The sequence below is a fragment of the Monodelphis domestica genome, chromosome 1 (genome assembly GCF_027887165.1).
Source record: "Monodelphis domestica isolate mMonDom1 chromosome 1, mMonDom1.pri, whole genome shotgun sequence".
Lineage (NCBI taxonomy): Eukaryota > Metazoa > Chordata > Mammalia > Didelphimorphia > Didelphidae > Monodelphis > Monodelphis domestica.
The window spans coordinates 155196896-155213060 of record NC_077227.1 but is presented as its reverse complement, the minus strand read 5'-3'; the positions used below and the strand labels follow the sequence as shown (position 1 = coordinate 155213060).

The following is a 16165-nucleotide window of genomic DNA, read 5'->3' as shown; positions in this document are numbered from 1 at the left end:
TATTTGAAGCATATGTCACCAGTATTAAGATTTTCCTTAATTTTTTTGATTTAGCAGTAATATAGGTTTAAAAATATATTTGCTATAATGTCAATACATACCCCAAAAGCTTGAGACTGTAAAAATGATGTCACTGATTGTTAAAAAAAATTATGGGACTTTACTTAATGATTCTGTCTGATTCCAGGACAAGAGAATACAAAAAGAGCCATTGCACAGTGCCAAAGGAGCATAGATTTAACCTGAATAGTGCCAAATGAGGACATAGGCCAAAAAAAATAAAGAAGAAACCAATCCAGGTAGGATTGATGCACTTCTAAGCCAATACTAAGGTCTTGAACCTACTATGAGACTCGAGGTTGCAACTCCTGACATATGTTAAGACGTAGGGCTTCCTTGTATCCACACTCTTTGTGAAAATATTACAGATAAGTACCAAAGTTTGGCTATCATCCTGGCTCCCTCTATCCCTGAGAGTGAAGGTAAAATCAGACCAGGGAATGACACTTCCCTATCAAAATAAAAATCTAGTCCCTTTTCTGTCTTTCATAATGTGGCAATTTTCTGTAGTCCTGGCTACTGATTGGGTAAATGTGTAAATGCTTATATCATTTTAATTGGGCCCTAATTCAAGGACATGTTATAGATTTATTTTTCCTTTACTTGGAATTTTTACACATAAGACTTTGATAGTCTATATTTCATCCAGAAATTATCTTTTTTTATTTGGATTTTTTTATGTTTTTTATTTCTTTTGCCAGTTGATTTATATACCTCATAACTTAGCCATGCATCCCTAAATGATCCATGTGTTTTTCAATCACCCTCTTCAGGGGGGGAATGTATAAATATTATTATTATTTTAAATTGCAAAGTTTAAATTCCTTTTGAGAGTAATTTTAGGTTAAGAAACATGCTACCTCTCCAAATCCAGAAACTGAACTGTCTGGAGAAGACACCATGAAGACGCCTCCACAGACAACATGCTGCACCAGAAGATCCAGAGTGAACTTTGGGATGTGGTGATTTGAACTGTGGGGGGTTTGAATGCATTTGTTTTGTATGTATACTCTTATGCCAAAGGGGACTGCACCCTAATTGGCTTTTTGGCAGTGTGCCTGGCAATTATTGGTTTTGTTCTCTTTTCCTCTTATCCTCAAATTATTGTAATTTCAAAGTTTGTATGTTTACAAGACCCATTGGAGAGACTAGTCTTTCTTGGGCCTGGGGGGTAGTGGTGGTGAATGTAAAATGGAGATTTTTGAACCCCAGACTTCAATCCCCAGAAGTCCTTGGTATTTCCCAGAATTCCCTATAATCTCACCTGATTCTCCACCTGGGCGAGATCACAATTAGTATTTAACTGGCAGTAACGCCTACCTCTCCCTCTTTCATTGCAATGCTGTAGTAAGTAAGCTAATCATGAGGATTATGAATGGGCTAATCAGCCATTGGCACAAATGTGGTTTTATTTTGTATCCTTGATTTCTAATAATCCTTAATAAACCTCAAAAATATAATATTTTTATTACTAGATATAATTTAATTTTTACAACTCTCAGTAGACCCCAGACAAGTTAAGGGGGTCCTAGAGAGAAAAATGACTTACATTGTTTTTGGCTCTGATATTGACTCCCATCGCAATCAATTCTTTCATCCTCCCGACATTGTTCCGTCTGGCTGCATCATGGAACTGCCTCTCTAAAGGAAGCACTAAAGGAAGAAGGGAAGAAAGAACAGAGGGAAGCAAAGGATAAGAAATTAACTTTGAGTACACAACTAGCAGGCATCATAATGAAGGGTTCACAGACTGGAGAAATAAGCCAGCCCTAGCTTTGGTTTTTGTCCTGTAAGGAGGCCCATGAGTGAGTTATCCAGACCCAACCACTCATTAAAAAGCAATCTGAACGTGGGCAGCCTATGCAAGTCCATTCTGGGTTACCCCAGGGTCTACTGAACCTAGAATCCAATCTTTAATGGGAGTTGGCTAGAGAAGGCTGATGAAGGTCTTCTGGGAGCCCAGGCCTGTCACTTCTTAAGATTAACTTCAAAAGGTTAATGCCTCAGACATCCTGGTTTCTCTTAATGACTCATTACAAGTGCAGGGTGGGCCCTCAGCAAATTATATAGTCAACATCATTTGTCTCAGTAATGCCCCTTATCTCTCCTCTCCCCTTCCCTCCATTCCATCAGCCTGCTATTAGGTGAAAATCTGCAACCCATCACGCTGACAGATTTCAGAGAGGGGACAACTGGGTGCTGAGGGAAGAGGACTGATAGCTGGGGCAGCCCTGAAATGACAGCATCCTTCCCTCTCCAGCTGCACTCCAACCCCTGGCTATAAGAAGGGGTCACTAATGAGGGTGAGCAGGGTTAGAGAGATAGTCCAGGAGAACTGGAGGGAGGGAGGAAGTAGGGCAGAGAGGGATGGAATGGGAGCCGAGTCTAGATATCAGAGTGAATAGAATGGTTGCCAACACCAGAGCAATGATGCTGGCATGAATCTAATGAATAAATCTAAAAAGATTTAATTGAATTGAATAATACACAATTACTTCAACAATATAAATAAAAGAAAAACCACTAAAAATTTTTAAAAGTTAATGTCTAGGGGCAGCTGGGTAGCTCAGTGGATTGAGAGCCAGGCCTAGAGATGGGAGGTCCTGGGTTCAAATATGACCTCAGACACTTCCTAGCTGTGTGACCATGGGTAAGTCACTTAGCCCTCACTGCTTAACCCTTACAACTCTTCTGCCTTGGAACCAATGCACAAAATTGATTCTAAGATGGAAGGTAAGGGTTTTAAAAAAAGAATTGATACCAAGTAGTCTCCAAGATTCTGTGATTTTCTAGGATGTTTTTTAATTTCTCCTATTTCTCTTCTAGCCCTTGTAGCTGAGTCCCTTTTAAAAAGATGGTCTACAATAGATGCCTCCGTGTTGTTTCCTCTCATTCTGCTCTTAGTGTCTGGCTTCCAACTTCATTTCACCAAAACTGCTCTCCCCAACGATCTCTTAGTTGCCAGATCCAATGGGTGCCTTTTCTCAGTCCTCATTCTCTTTGACCTCTTGGCAGTCTCTGACATTGTTCATCACTCTGTCTCCCCTTTGATACTCTCTTCCCTTGAGGCTTTCAGGAAACTATTCTCTCCAATTTTCTATCTACCTCTCTGACCACTCCTGCACTATCTCCTTCCCTGGATCCTCCTCCAAACCACATCCTTTAACTATAGGTGTCCATCAGGGTTCTGTCCTGGGTCCTCTTCTCTTCTCCCTCAATTACTGATTCATGTGTTCATCTCATCAGCTCCCATGGATTTAATGACAATCTTTATGTTAATTCCACTCATATCTTCCTATCCTGCCCTAATCTTTCTGCCAGCAACCAATCTCACATCTCCAGCTGACTTTCAGATATCTTTCAGATATCTGGCCTTTGGACAGGAATTCCCAGAGAGTTGAGGGAAATTTCCAGCCCGTCGAGAGAGACCAATTTGAGTGGGCACAAGGTACTGGTGAAGATCTCTGCAAAGCAGAAGTGCCATTTAGGGAATATGACATCAAGCTGGGAGGACAGAAGACATCTGCCCGGCACAGTTCTGAGTTCTAATAGTTGCCCTGTAACAAAAGTCGAGATGGATTGTGCCCTTTGACCCAGTGATACCATTACTAGGCATATACCCAAGGAAGGGATAGAGAGAAAGGATGCTAAAATATTTATAGCAACACTTTATCGTGAGAAAACCAGAAGGAAAGTGGGTCCCCCCACAGGTTGGGAAATGGCTGAATAAATTGTGGTCTAAGAATTAATGGAATAATACTGTCCTGAAAAAATAACCAAAAAGAAGTATTCAGAGAAATAGGGAAAGACATCTAAGAACTAACAGAATAAATCAGGTGGAATCAGGAAAAAGAAAAATAAATAAATAAAATTGTATACGATCACAGTAATAAAAGAAAACAGTAGCAAAAAAATTCTACTTAATTGAGACTATGATCTCAAAGGACTTAGAGTGAAATATGCCTCCCAGTTTTCTTCTGAGGTTTTGGACTATGGTTTCCTTTTCAGACATGATCACATGCTGATTTGTTTTGTTTAATTATTTAATTTATTCATTTCGTTCTTTGTTTCAGTAGCACTCTGTTGGGAGGAAGGGAGTCATCTAAATAATGACCATATTTTAAAAAAGTATCTATGAGGGTGGCTAGATGGCTTCATGGATTGAGGGCCAGGTCCAGTGATGGGAGGTCCTGTGTTCAAATCCCCTCAGATACTTCCTAGCTGTGTGACCCTAGGCAAGTCACTTAACTCCTACTCCCTAGCCCTTACCTCTCTTCTGCCTTAGAACCAAAACTTAGAATTGATTCGAAGACATTTTATAAAAGATCTCTCAGGGAAAGGCATAGAGAAGGAAACTAGGTGATATAAAAACAAAAGATTTCAACAAAAACCTATTTAAAATAAAAATAGGTCTAACCTTCTCCCTTCATTAATGCTAAATTTCATTACTCCCAAGGGTAAATATTTGCTGGCCTGTGGCAGAATCACCAGGCAAGTTGCTATAATCTTGATGTTTTATTGTTACCAAACTCTGCCAAGTTGTGATCATTGTGGAGGGGTGCAAGGTCCTGGACTCATTGTGTATTCATGGGACAGATGGCTGATGTACCTTAGATACAGCTAGAAAATGTCCTAGGCAACAGACCTGCCTGCAAAGCAGCTGGTTTTCCCTAAAAGGTGCACTTTGCCTTCCAGATGTTCTAGGAAGGCTTTGTTGACTTGAAATGATTATTCAACTCAGTATTAAGTTACAAGAACCTCAGGTTAGAAATGGATTTAAGAAGTTATCTGGTCCACTCAACCTACAACAGGAATTAACTTAGAAGATCATAGATTTAGAGCTGGAAGAGATCTTAAAAGCTATCATGTTCAACCCTTTACTTTTATAAATGAGGAAACAGAGGCACAGAGAGGTACATTGACTTGCCCAGGGTCACACGGCTAGTATTTGGCATAGAAGTTGACAACGTGTTGGTCTTCCAAGCCCAGTGACCTTTTCACTAATGTTAAATACTACCTCAAGTTGCTTTCCTCCAGAGCTTTAGCTTCACTGAGGGTTGAGATGGTGGAGAGGAAGGACTGATCTCTCAGGCCATGATCTTGCAGAGCTTATTTTTGAGCCCAGGGCACTTTGTCATGAATTCTTCCCTTATCCATAGATCTGACAGGTAAACTAGTCCATGGTCCTCTTATGGTACCACTCTTTATGACTTACTCACATCTTTCTTTGACCTTATCTTGGTATATGGCGTAAGATGCTGGTCTATTCCTAATTTAACCTGGGATACTTTGGGGGAAACTAGGTGCAGCTCTCCCAGGGAAAGTTTTGGATAACTGAAAAACAACAGGAAGACACGGGGTCCCTGAGGGGCTGGGAAGGAAAGGGGCACAAAAAAGGGAAGAAGAATAGCCCCCTCCCAAGATAACTGTTGCTTCCTTTAGCAGTTTGCCTGTATGGGTCCTGCCCCCCAATCCAAAGATAAACCACTTCAGGGGCAGTGGTGGATATACTGATCAGGAAAAGTCTTGTCAAGGTGCTATAAATATCCCTGATCTACCCATCATCCCTCTGTCACAGATCATGGAGTCCGAGCAGGATGACTTGGAGGCCAACTCTTGAATTTTCAACATTGACCAGGCTCTTTATACTCCTAGGATCAGCAAAGACATTTTCAACCCCTGCAGTAGTGGTTGTATCAAAAGAAAGCCACAATGAAACCAGTCATTTTTTGCTGCTGGTTGCTGCTGGTTGGTTCTATCTCAGCCTGTCAAATGCCAGCACAGACTGAGTATTCTTGAAAGAACCCAGAGTTGGACCTTCCTGTCTATCAAAGAATTGACAGGGTGTCAGATCGCACTCAATTCCAAATTTGAGAAATCTGTGACTTCGAAAGTAAATGACCTCAAAGCCCCAAAAGAAGAGCTCTGGGGTGTCTAAGTAAGATTCCCTTGGGTATCTACGCTGGAGTTTTCCTCCCCCCTCTTTCCATCCATTTGTGTGAGGCAATGGTTCCCAGATCAGCTCAGGACAGCCAGACTTGGCTCCCAATCTACCAAGCATCGACGGTCAGTTTACACAAATGACTGGGAAACAACCGGGAAAGGGCGTCTAGCTCTATGGGACGGTTGCAAATGCTTAAACCGGAATAATAAAGCCAAAATGGAGAGGAGACCTCCCCCCAAGCGACTCCTCAAACGTCCAGGGAATACACGCTTAACAAAGCATGCAGGGCATCTCCAGTCCGCCCACCTGCCAGTCTGGGAGTAGGCACTAAAGCGCGTAGTGGTCCAACACCCCCGGGGGTGCTTGGAGTCCCGCCGGGCCCAGAGGCGCAGATCAGTGGCAGAAGGCGCATCCTCCCTGGACCTACCGTTACCCCCTCCCCTTCCGTCCCCCCTTCCCCCTCCCGGGAGATCTGGCAAAGGCAGCGCGCCCCAGACGCACGGACTCACGGCAGTCATTCTCCAAGGCTAGCTGCTCCTCCATGCTCCTTGCGCCGCTGCCGCCGCCTACCTCCACTGCCTCCTCTCTTGTCCCCACAGCGCTCAGCTACCTGGCCTAGCCATCAACGCGAGAGAAAAGGGGCCCGATGGACTGAAAGCCCACAGAAGCAGCAGGACCGAGCCCGGGGCCGGAGACAATGGCGCACAGGAACAGCTGGAGCTGGACGCACTCCGGGCGGGGCTGCTTCGCCAATGCAGCGTACTGGGAGGGGCTGGGGCGCCTCGGCTGTATTCGGGGTGTCTGGGAAGAATGGTAGGCAAGCGATCGTAGGTGGGAATGCGGAGGGGAGCGATGTCTATTCCACGGGGCAGCGATACTACTCCTCTACCTCCCTGCCCAGAGTTGGGTCCCTAGGGGAGCCTGCCCAACCATCAGCGGGCATCTAGCTTTCCAGGTAATAGGCCTTCGATAAAGGTGTGGGAAAATGACCCTTGGCGGGAGCGGGGTGGGGGGGAGGAAGGGGGCTCTCCCCACTGCTCGCAACCCCTTTCTGACCCCCAGATGGGCACTTCCCTTTGTTTCCTGCCTCACTATGACAGGCTCCGGAGCTCTCCTCACCTGTTGAATTCTTATGCAGCCCTAACTCAAATGCCACCCCTGCGGGCAGATTTTTCGGATCTTCCCAGCCAGAATGGCCGTTCTCTCTTAGACCTCTCGTTGCACTTTATTTTGCCTACCTAACAGCATGTCGCGTTGTATGATAGGGTTGACCGTGTTTTTGTCTTATCCCCTCAGTAGACTGGAAGCTCCAGGAAGAAAGAGTCTGTCTTAAACATTGCCTGGGGGAAGCTGGGTGACTCAGTGGATAGAGAGCCAGGCCTGGAGATGGGAGGGTCCTGGGTTCCCGTCTGACAGGGATGGGTGGGAAACAGTGGCCCCCCACCACTGCAATAAGTTCACAAACACTGAGTTGAGAGGCCACAGTATAAGAGCGCCATAGAAACCCGCCTCCCTTACTTTGTTCCACAGGTTGCCCACTTCACCAGGGGTTAGTTAAAATTGTTAGAAGGGGGCAGCTGAGGGGATAGAGTAAGTCGGGAAAATTATTCTTCCTGAGTTCAAATCTGGTCTTAGGCACTTACTAGCTTTGTGACCCTAGGCAAATCACTTAACCCTAATTGCCTCAGTTTCCTCGTCTGTCAAATGAGCTAGAGAAGGAAATGGCAAACCACTCCAACATCTTTGCCAAGGTTCACAAAGGGTCCCTCTGGAGCAACAACAGCATCCTTTTGGAGCCAGGAAGATCTCAATTCAAATCTTGCCTATTCCGGAGAAGTATTTTGGGGGATTCTACCATGTGTCATAGACTCAACTGGACATTTTTGATCCACTTAGCTTTTTCTCTGTGGAGAGTTACACTGAACTCTTTTGAATGATTAAGGCTCTCATTTAGGGAGTTCTTCAGGGTTCCAGGGGTCATGGCATTCAGCACGTTGTCAAATAGAAGCAACTTCATCACCTATGGGAAATTTGGGGATGGTGAATGGAACTGGAGAGAAACACAAGGAGTTCCATTGGAAATATTGAGTTTGAGATGCCTAGAAGGAAGTCATCAACTTTTTTGCAAATAATACTCTATAACAGACCAGCTTTTAGAGGAAAATTAATTACCTAAAAGGGGTTGAGAAAGCAAGATTCCATTGCGCTTATTGATTGCTGATGTCCATATTCCATTTCCCTCCTCCATACCTGTGCACAAATGATACCTCATATCTGCCTCTTTACCTCACCTCCTAGCTTCCATTAATACCTCCTACATAATACCTTTGATTGAAGTGTACCAGAACGTTCTTTTAAAGGCTCTCCTAACAAGATGTGTTCCATACATATGTCAAAAGCTATCCAAGAGAGGTAGCTAGATAGCACAGTGGATAGAGCACCAGATCTGGGTTCAAATCTGGCCTCAGATACTTCCTAGCTATGTGACCCTGGGCAGGTCTCTTAACCCCCCTCCCTTCCCTTCCCTTCCCTTGCTCTTCTCTCTTAGAGTTATTACTAAGACAGAAAGTAAGGGTTTAGGGATGGCAGCTGGTTAGCACAGCTGGATAGAGCCTGGAGTAGGGACGACCTGGGTTCAAATCTGCATCTGCCCTTAACACTTCTTAGTTGTGTGACCCTGGGAAAGTTACTTGACCCTGTTTGCCCTTCTGCCTTAGAATCAGTCATTCCTTGGTCAAGAAGTAAGGGCTAAAATAATGCCCTAAACATATGGGATTCCTTGAAAAATATAACAGTAGGAAAAACTTTGTTCAATATTCCTCTGATTGCTATCAAGCATGGAATGGGGAAGATGCTTGCTTGCCAAAGGGATTTGCCATTATCATGAAGAATATTTAGGGAGCAGCTAGGTGACTCAGTGGTTAGAGAGCCAGGCCCAGACACGGAAAATCTTGGGTTCAAATTGCGGAGAAGAGAGAAATTACAAGAAGCATGCAAAGGACAGAAACTGTGGAAGAAGTATTCAAGGGACAGAAAGCTGAGGATGAATCATCTGTCAGTCAAATGAAGATTCCATTTTGGAATGTTACCAGGAAAAGCAGTTGGAGCCAAACTAACGGCTGGACTGAGCTGAGGGGCTTTTGGCTTCTGGCTGATGGTGGTGACTATGGCTTTTGCTGACTGTCTAAGGTGAAAGAAGAAGAAGAAAGAAGAAAGAAAGAAGAAAGAGTTGTCCTCATATCTCTCTGAATGACTCTATCTCATGTTAGTGACCAAATTGCGAACTCCTACTCCTCTTACCTTATCCTCCATCTTTGTCCTGTCTTTCCCAAATAAACCCTTACTTGAATTAAAGAAGAGAAAAGAGTGATTTGAGGGAGACTGAAGAAAAGGGGGAGGGGAAGCTGGTTTAGGAAGAGGGAGGAATAGGGAGGAGGGTAGACAAAGCTTGATCCATTAAGTTATCTAGTATATCAATCAAATTACACCCTCAAAATAGTATCTATTACAAAATGTGGCCTTGGACACTTCCCAGTTGTGTGCCCATGAACAAGTCACTTAATCCCCGTTGCTTAGCCTTTATCAATCATTCTTCTGCCTTGGAGCCAATATGCAGTAAAGATTCTAAGGCAGAAGGTGAGGGTTTAAAGAAAAAAAGAATATTCCACATAGAATTTCAGTTGGGAATTTCCTGGATGAAAATAGAAGGGAACCTACAAGTTTTTACAGGATTATCAGAAATCGTATTTTTATAGTTCCACAAGTGACTGTGCGGTGCTCAGAAAACCAGCCTCACTCTGTTTATTGTTCGTTGGTTCTGCAAAGTCCTCACCAAGCAGTGAGCAGAGCCAAGAGAGCAATGATTACACCACTGTAAGGGAAAATGAAAAACAAAAAAGAGAATTCAGCCTGGGGCACCATTCAGAGAGGCAAAGACTTGAGCAATAAGGAAATGAGGATCCTGCTTATACTTCATCTTGGTTGGACCACAGCTGGACCAATTCTGAAAGCTCCATTCTGGTATGCCAGAGAACATCTAGAGCACCCGATGTTGAATGGAGTCATGAATGGAATACAGGCCAGGCCAGGATCAAGCAAAGGAACTAAGAATGTTTAGCCTAGAAAAAAAAGAAGGTTCAGGAGGGGCATGCTACCTATCTCTTATGACCTTTAGAATCAGAGGTTTAGGACTGGAACAGACATTAGCAGGCATCAAGTTCAACACCTTCATTTTACAAATAAGGAATTTAAGACACATAGTAGTCAAGTGATTTGCCTGGGGTCACGTAGCTAGTAAGTGTGGATAGGAGAGAGGGCAGAATTTGAATCCAGGTCTTCTGTTTTAAAAAATTATCAGATAGATGATTACAGAGGAGAAATGATGAAGCATGACACCCAAGTCCTACCAAAGAGATGTTGGACTCAAGATACAGAATGAAACATACATTTTGGGATGCAGACAATGCAGGGAATTTGTCTTCTTTGACTATATATATATTCATTACAAAAGTTCTTATTTTATTGTATTTTTCCAATTTGTTGGGGAAGAAAATAAATGCTAATTAATAGGGGATTTTTTTTTAACTGTTAGGTAGAAAAAGGATTAGATTTATTCTGTTTGACCCAGAAGGTGGTAGGAGGAACAATGGTGAGTAATATGAAAAAGTCAAATTTAGTCTCAATGTTGGAAAAAAATTTCCCAAGTAATTAGAACTATTAAAAAGGGAGCATGGACTGCCTTAAGAGGCAAGAGGTTCCTCAAGCACTGACTGGATGGGCATTTGTTGGTTATTTTACAGAGGGGATTCTTATTTGGGTATGAGTTAGGCTAGGCAAGTTCTGAGGTCCCTTCCAAATCTGAGATTCTGGGATTCCTTATTTCACCAGATATTGGCTTATTGGGGGCATTATAGCAAGAGTCTTTTTATCACACACCCACAAACACAATTTTTTTCCAGATTAAATGTAGGTACAATTTTTTTTTAATTATGTGGCTTATATTTTATTTTTATCAATTCTGTAGTATTGTTAAGCAAATGTATTGTTATTTTTTCTTTTTTGTCATTCTAAGTTTTACAAAACCAAGTAAAATACACCTTTCCATATACAAAGAAAAAGAAGATTGTACACAAATGAAATAATAAATTCCATCCACAAGTGTTTCAATCCCGATACAATTTTTTAATAATTATTTCCTGACATGTTCTCTCTCTCTCTCTCTCTCTCTCTCTCTCTCTCTTTCTCTCTCTCTTCCTCTCTTCCCCCTCTCTCTCCCACCATCCTTTTCCCCTCCCTGAGATGTCAGACAATATGATATAGGTGGTCATGCAATATATATTTTCATGTTTATCATGTTGTGAAAGACACATTGCTTATACTAGAAAAAAAATGGAAGGAAATGAAGTGAAAAATGGTGTGCTTCAGTTTGCATTCAGACTCCGTCAGTTCCTTCTATGGCAGTGGGTAGCCTTTTTTATCATGACTCCCTTGGAATTGTCTAGGATCCTTGCATTGCTGATAATATTTAAGTCATTCACAGTTGATCATTGTACATTGTTGCTGTTACTGTATACAATGTTCTCCTGGTTCTGTTCACTTCACTTTGCCTCACTTCATATAAATCTTTCCAGGTTTTTTTGATCATCCCGTTTGTCATTTCTTATGGCACAATAGTATTCCATTCCAATACCATCATCACCACAACTTGTTCAGTCATTCCCCAGTTGATGGACATTCCTTCGTTTTCCAATTCTTTGTCCACCACAAAAAGAGCAGCTAGAATAGTTTTGTACAAGTAGGTCCTTTCCCCCCAGTCTTTGATCTCTTTGGGTTGTGAGCCAACTTGGGTGCTACCTCATGGAATCCTGGAAAAACCAGACACTCCTAGTCCAAGCCCAGCCAGGTATAAAAAGACCCTTTTCTGCTTCCCTCCAGTGTCATTCTAAAATCTCCTTCTGAAATCACTTTGAGTCCAGTCCTTCATCTTTGATTTTTCACTCCTTGAGCCCAGTTTCCCTTGGGTTCTTGGAAGAGAACATGCCAGCTGACCAATACCCTGTTTCCACAGCAATGGCTGTCTGGGAGCTATATGGCTGGGTTTGAGGCTTGAGGAGAGGTCTTTCCTCCCTCCTCATCCTCTGTCCCTTCCCAGCCTCAGCTCAGGTGACATTGGACATGAGATGAGTGTGATCCAGGGGACAGTATCAGAAAACATCTCCATCTCCTGATCAGATACACATACAAACACACAAAGGAAATCAAATCAGGGTTACTCTTGGCAAGAAATATCTTCCTGCTACTCAGAGTGATTAGTTAGGGTCCTGCCCTTTGGTCTTTTCTGCTGTGGATCAGTCCCAGCAGAGCCTCTTGTCTGAGCTACCAGGAAACATTAAAGTCCCAAAGGACCAACCAATGACCAGAGCTCTGAGCGCCAGACACACAGCCAGCGACCAAGTGTTGTTGATGGCTCTTGTCCTTCCTGTAATTTATCTTCACCCATGAGCCTGTGCAGGACCTCAGGGCAGCCTCAGAATATCACAAGTCAGGGGATTTACACTGGGGAGGCGTCACTGGCAATAATAGCAACAACAACTACTATTAGTAGCTTAAAAAACTTCACCAAGACTCTTGGGACATCCTGTTTAGTGCTTTAAGGTTGACTGAGTTTGGGTGGTTGTGGTTTGTCTATTTGTTGTTTATATATAGTATAAAGCTTACTGCATGCATGACATAGAGGGGGGAAATCGCTTACTCTTTCTTTCAAGGCCTCAGTTTTCTCATCTGTAAAATGAAAGCTTTAAACTAGCTGGCTCTGAAACCAAAAACCTTTGGCTTTATTCCAACCTCACAAAAGCCCTCAAAGGTAAGGACTACAGGTGGGTATTTTTTGTTTGTTTGTTTGTTTTTTTCCAGCCTAGTTAAGTGACTCCTCCAGAGTCACACAAATAATAAATGTCTGGACCTGAATTCTTCCCAATTCCAAGTCTAGCATTCTATCCACTGTGCTTGATTAATTCAAGAAGCCACTGGAGATCTCTCTCCACCAGGAAAGTGGTATAGTGGATAGAGAACAGGACCTGGAGTCAGAAGGGCCTGAGGTTCCATGTTTACTTGCTGGCTGGGTGGCTCTGGGCAATTCTGAGGTTAGCTGTGTCTCAATTTCCTCAATTGTAAAATAAGGAGGTGGGGAGCTAGGCGACTCAATGGATAGAGTGCCAGGCCTGGTGGAGTAAGGAAGATTCATCTTCATTTGCCTCAGTTTCCTCATCTGTGAAATGAGCTGGAGAAGGAAATGGCAAACCACTCCAGTATCTTTGCCAAGAAAACCCCAAATGGGGTCACAAAGAATCGGAAATGACTAGCTTACAACAACAAATTGTTTGAACAGAGAAAACCTCAAATAGGGTCTAGAAGAAGCAGACATGATTTAAAGCCTGAACAATAATAACAAAATGAGGAGAAAAAATAGCCCCTACATCCTAGGGTTGTCTCAATCAAATGGGATAAAATTTGTAAAGTGTTCAGCACAACTCCTGGCTCATAGCAGGCACTTAGCAAACATTGATGCCTTCCTTTTCCCTGACCCCCATCCTGATTGCTAGAGAAATTTAATTCAGAATAACCCGCCCCCTAACCATCATTGAAGCTGAGCTCAATGGTTTTTACAAGGATTTTGTTTTCCTTCTTTTTCCAACAGGAGCTGGAGGATATTATTCTATATTGTTATTGGAGGGAGAGATTGCTGATTCTTATTCATCGAAAGGCATCCATTTAACTAAAATGTTTTAAAGCTCAATTTAAACTCTCTCTCTCTCTCTCTCTCTCTCTCTCTCTCTCTCTCTCTCTCTTTCTCTCTCTCTCTCTCTCTCTCTCTCATGATTTCCCTGACCAGTTCTCCTTACAAATGGCCCTGATATTTCAGGGGGCAGATGGGTTGCTCAGTGGCTAGAGAGTCAGGCCTAGAGACAGGAGGTCCTAGGTTCAAATCTGACCTCAGACACATCCCAGCTGGGTGACCCTGGGCAAATCACTTGACTCCCATTGCCTAGCCCTTACCACTCTTTTGCCTTAGAAACAATACATAGTATTGATTCCATGAGGGAAGGGAAGGGTTTAAAAAAAACAACAAAAAAACAAAAAACAAATGGCCCTGAGCTTTCAAAGGAAAGCCATTGGTTTATGTGCCAGCTGTACCAACAAAGACACTTTATACAAACTCCCTGGATTCAATGATCATTTCTTTTTTATTATTATGCAAAACACACTTACCTTATCAGTCATTATTGTAAGAGCACACTCACACAAAGCCAAAACCCCTAAATAAAACTGTGAATGTGCTGATATGAAAGAGTCTGCTTGCATCCACATCCATCCCACTCCAACAGTTCTTTCTCTGGAGGTGGATGGCATCCCCCATCATAAGTCCCTCAAGATTGTCCCAAATCATTGCATGGCTGAGAGTAGTTGAGTTTTCACAGTTGATCAATGTACCATATTGCTGTTACTGTGAATAATGTCCTCCTGGTTCTGCTTATTTCTCTCTGCATCAGTTCCGGCAGATCTTCCCAGCTTTTTCTGCAGTCATCTTACTTATTTCTTATAGCATAATAGTATTCCATCACTAACATACCACATAATTCAATGATCATTTCCATGCACTTAATTCTCAGACCTCTGTGTCCAGCGCTAACCTCTCTACTGATCTCTAGTCTTGAATCCTCAACTGTCTATTGGATATCTTCCACGTTTAGTGTAGCATTTGTTCAGTTGTTTTTCAGTCATGACCTTAATTTGTGGTTTTCTTGGCAAAGATACTAGGGTAGCTTGCCATTTCCTTCTCCAGGTCATCTTACAGATGAAGTCCAACAGAGGTAAGTGCCTTGTCCAGGGTCACACAGCTGGCAAGTATCTTGAGACTAGATTTGAACTCACAAAGATGAGTCTCCCTGATTCCAAGTCCACTACTCCCACTTAAGTGCCCATAAACATCTTCAACTCAACACAGTGTCCCATAGATATCATCAACTCAACAGGTCTAAAACGGAACTCATTATTTTTTGTCTTCAAACCTTCCCTTCTTCCTAATTGTCCCTTTTCTGTCAAAGGTGCCACCATCTTCCCAGTGATCCAAACGTATCTTCTAGATGTCTTCCTCAATTTTCTACTGTTTCTCTCCTTCCATATCTCATCTGTTGCCAAGTCCTGTAGATACTACATTCATAATATTTCTTAAATATGACCCCTTCTCTCCTCTGACACTGTGAACACCATAGTGCAAGCCCTCATCACTTCACTCCTGAACTGTTGCAATAACCTCTAAAGGTTGGTCTCCCTGTCCCAAGTCTTTTCCCACTTCAGTCACTCTTCATTCATCCATCAAACTGATCATCCTTACATAAAGGTCTGACCACGTCCCCTTCCCTTTCCCCAATTCTACCAAATCCAGTGTTTCCTTGTTACCTACTGGAACAAATACAGAGTCCTCTGTTTGACTTTTAACCCCTTTACAACATGACCCCTCCTACCTTTCCAGACTACTTACAACTTATTCCTCATCCCATCCAAAGACAATTCTGAAATCCAGCACCGATAGCCTCTTTGATCTTCCTTGAATAGGGTGCTCCATTGTCCAACTCCAAGTATTTTTTTTTCTTTTTAAATTATTCTTAATTTTTAATTTTTTCCAGATTGCAAATGATACAATTTTTAATATGTTTTCTGATATTTTGAAATCCATGTTCTCTCCCTCCCTCCCTCTATAAAAAATGGAGATTTGAACCTCAGACTTCAATCCCCAGAAGTCCTTGGCAGTTCCCAGAATTCCCTATAATCTCACCTGAGTCCTCACCCAAGTTCGAGATCACAATTTGTATTTAAACTGACTGTAACGCCTACTCTCTCTCTTCCTGTACTTGGAGATTGCAAGGATGTAGTAAGTATACTAAGCACAAGGGTTCTGAATTTGGCTTTCAGCCATGGGCACATGGTTTATTATTTGGTATCCTTGATTTCTAATGATCTTAATAAACCTCTAAAAATATAATACTTTTAGTAGAGAAACTAATTTAGTTTTTACACCTCCCTTCTACTCTTCCCCCTCCCTAAGAAGGCCAGCAATAGGATATAGGTTGTACCTATATTATCACATAATACATATTTCCA

At 42.5% G+C, this 16165-nt stretch overlaps 1 protein-coding gene across 2 annotated transcripts in view; it reads right to left on the bottom strand.

Moving 5' to 3' along the window:
* Positions 1 to 9362, bottom strand: part of ANKDD1A (ankyrin repeat and death domain containing 1A) — a 46343-nt gene extending 36981 nt beyond the window's left edge. For both annotated transcript variants that reach the window (XM_056808493.1, XM_007479570.3), the window contains exons 1-2: positions 6514 to 9362; positions 1610 to 1713 (exon numbers count right to left, since the gene is read on the bottom strand). In XM_056808493.1, coding sequence (XP_056664471.1) covers positions 1610 to 1713; positions 6514 to 6547 — 138 coding nt within the window. In that variant the 5' untranslated portion in view covers positions 6548 to 9362. The remainder of the gene's footprint in view (positions 1 to 1609; positions 1714 to 6513) is intronic.
* Between the last annotated feature and the right edge of the window lie 6803 nt (positions 9363 to 16165).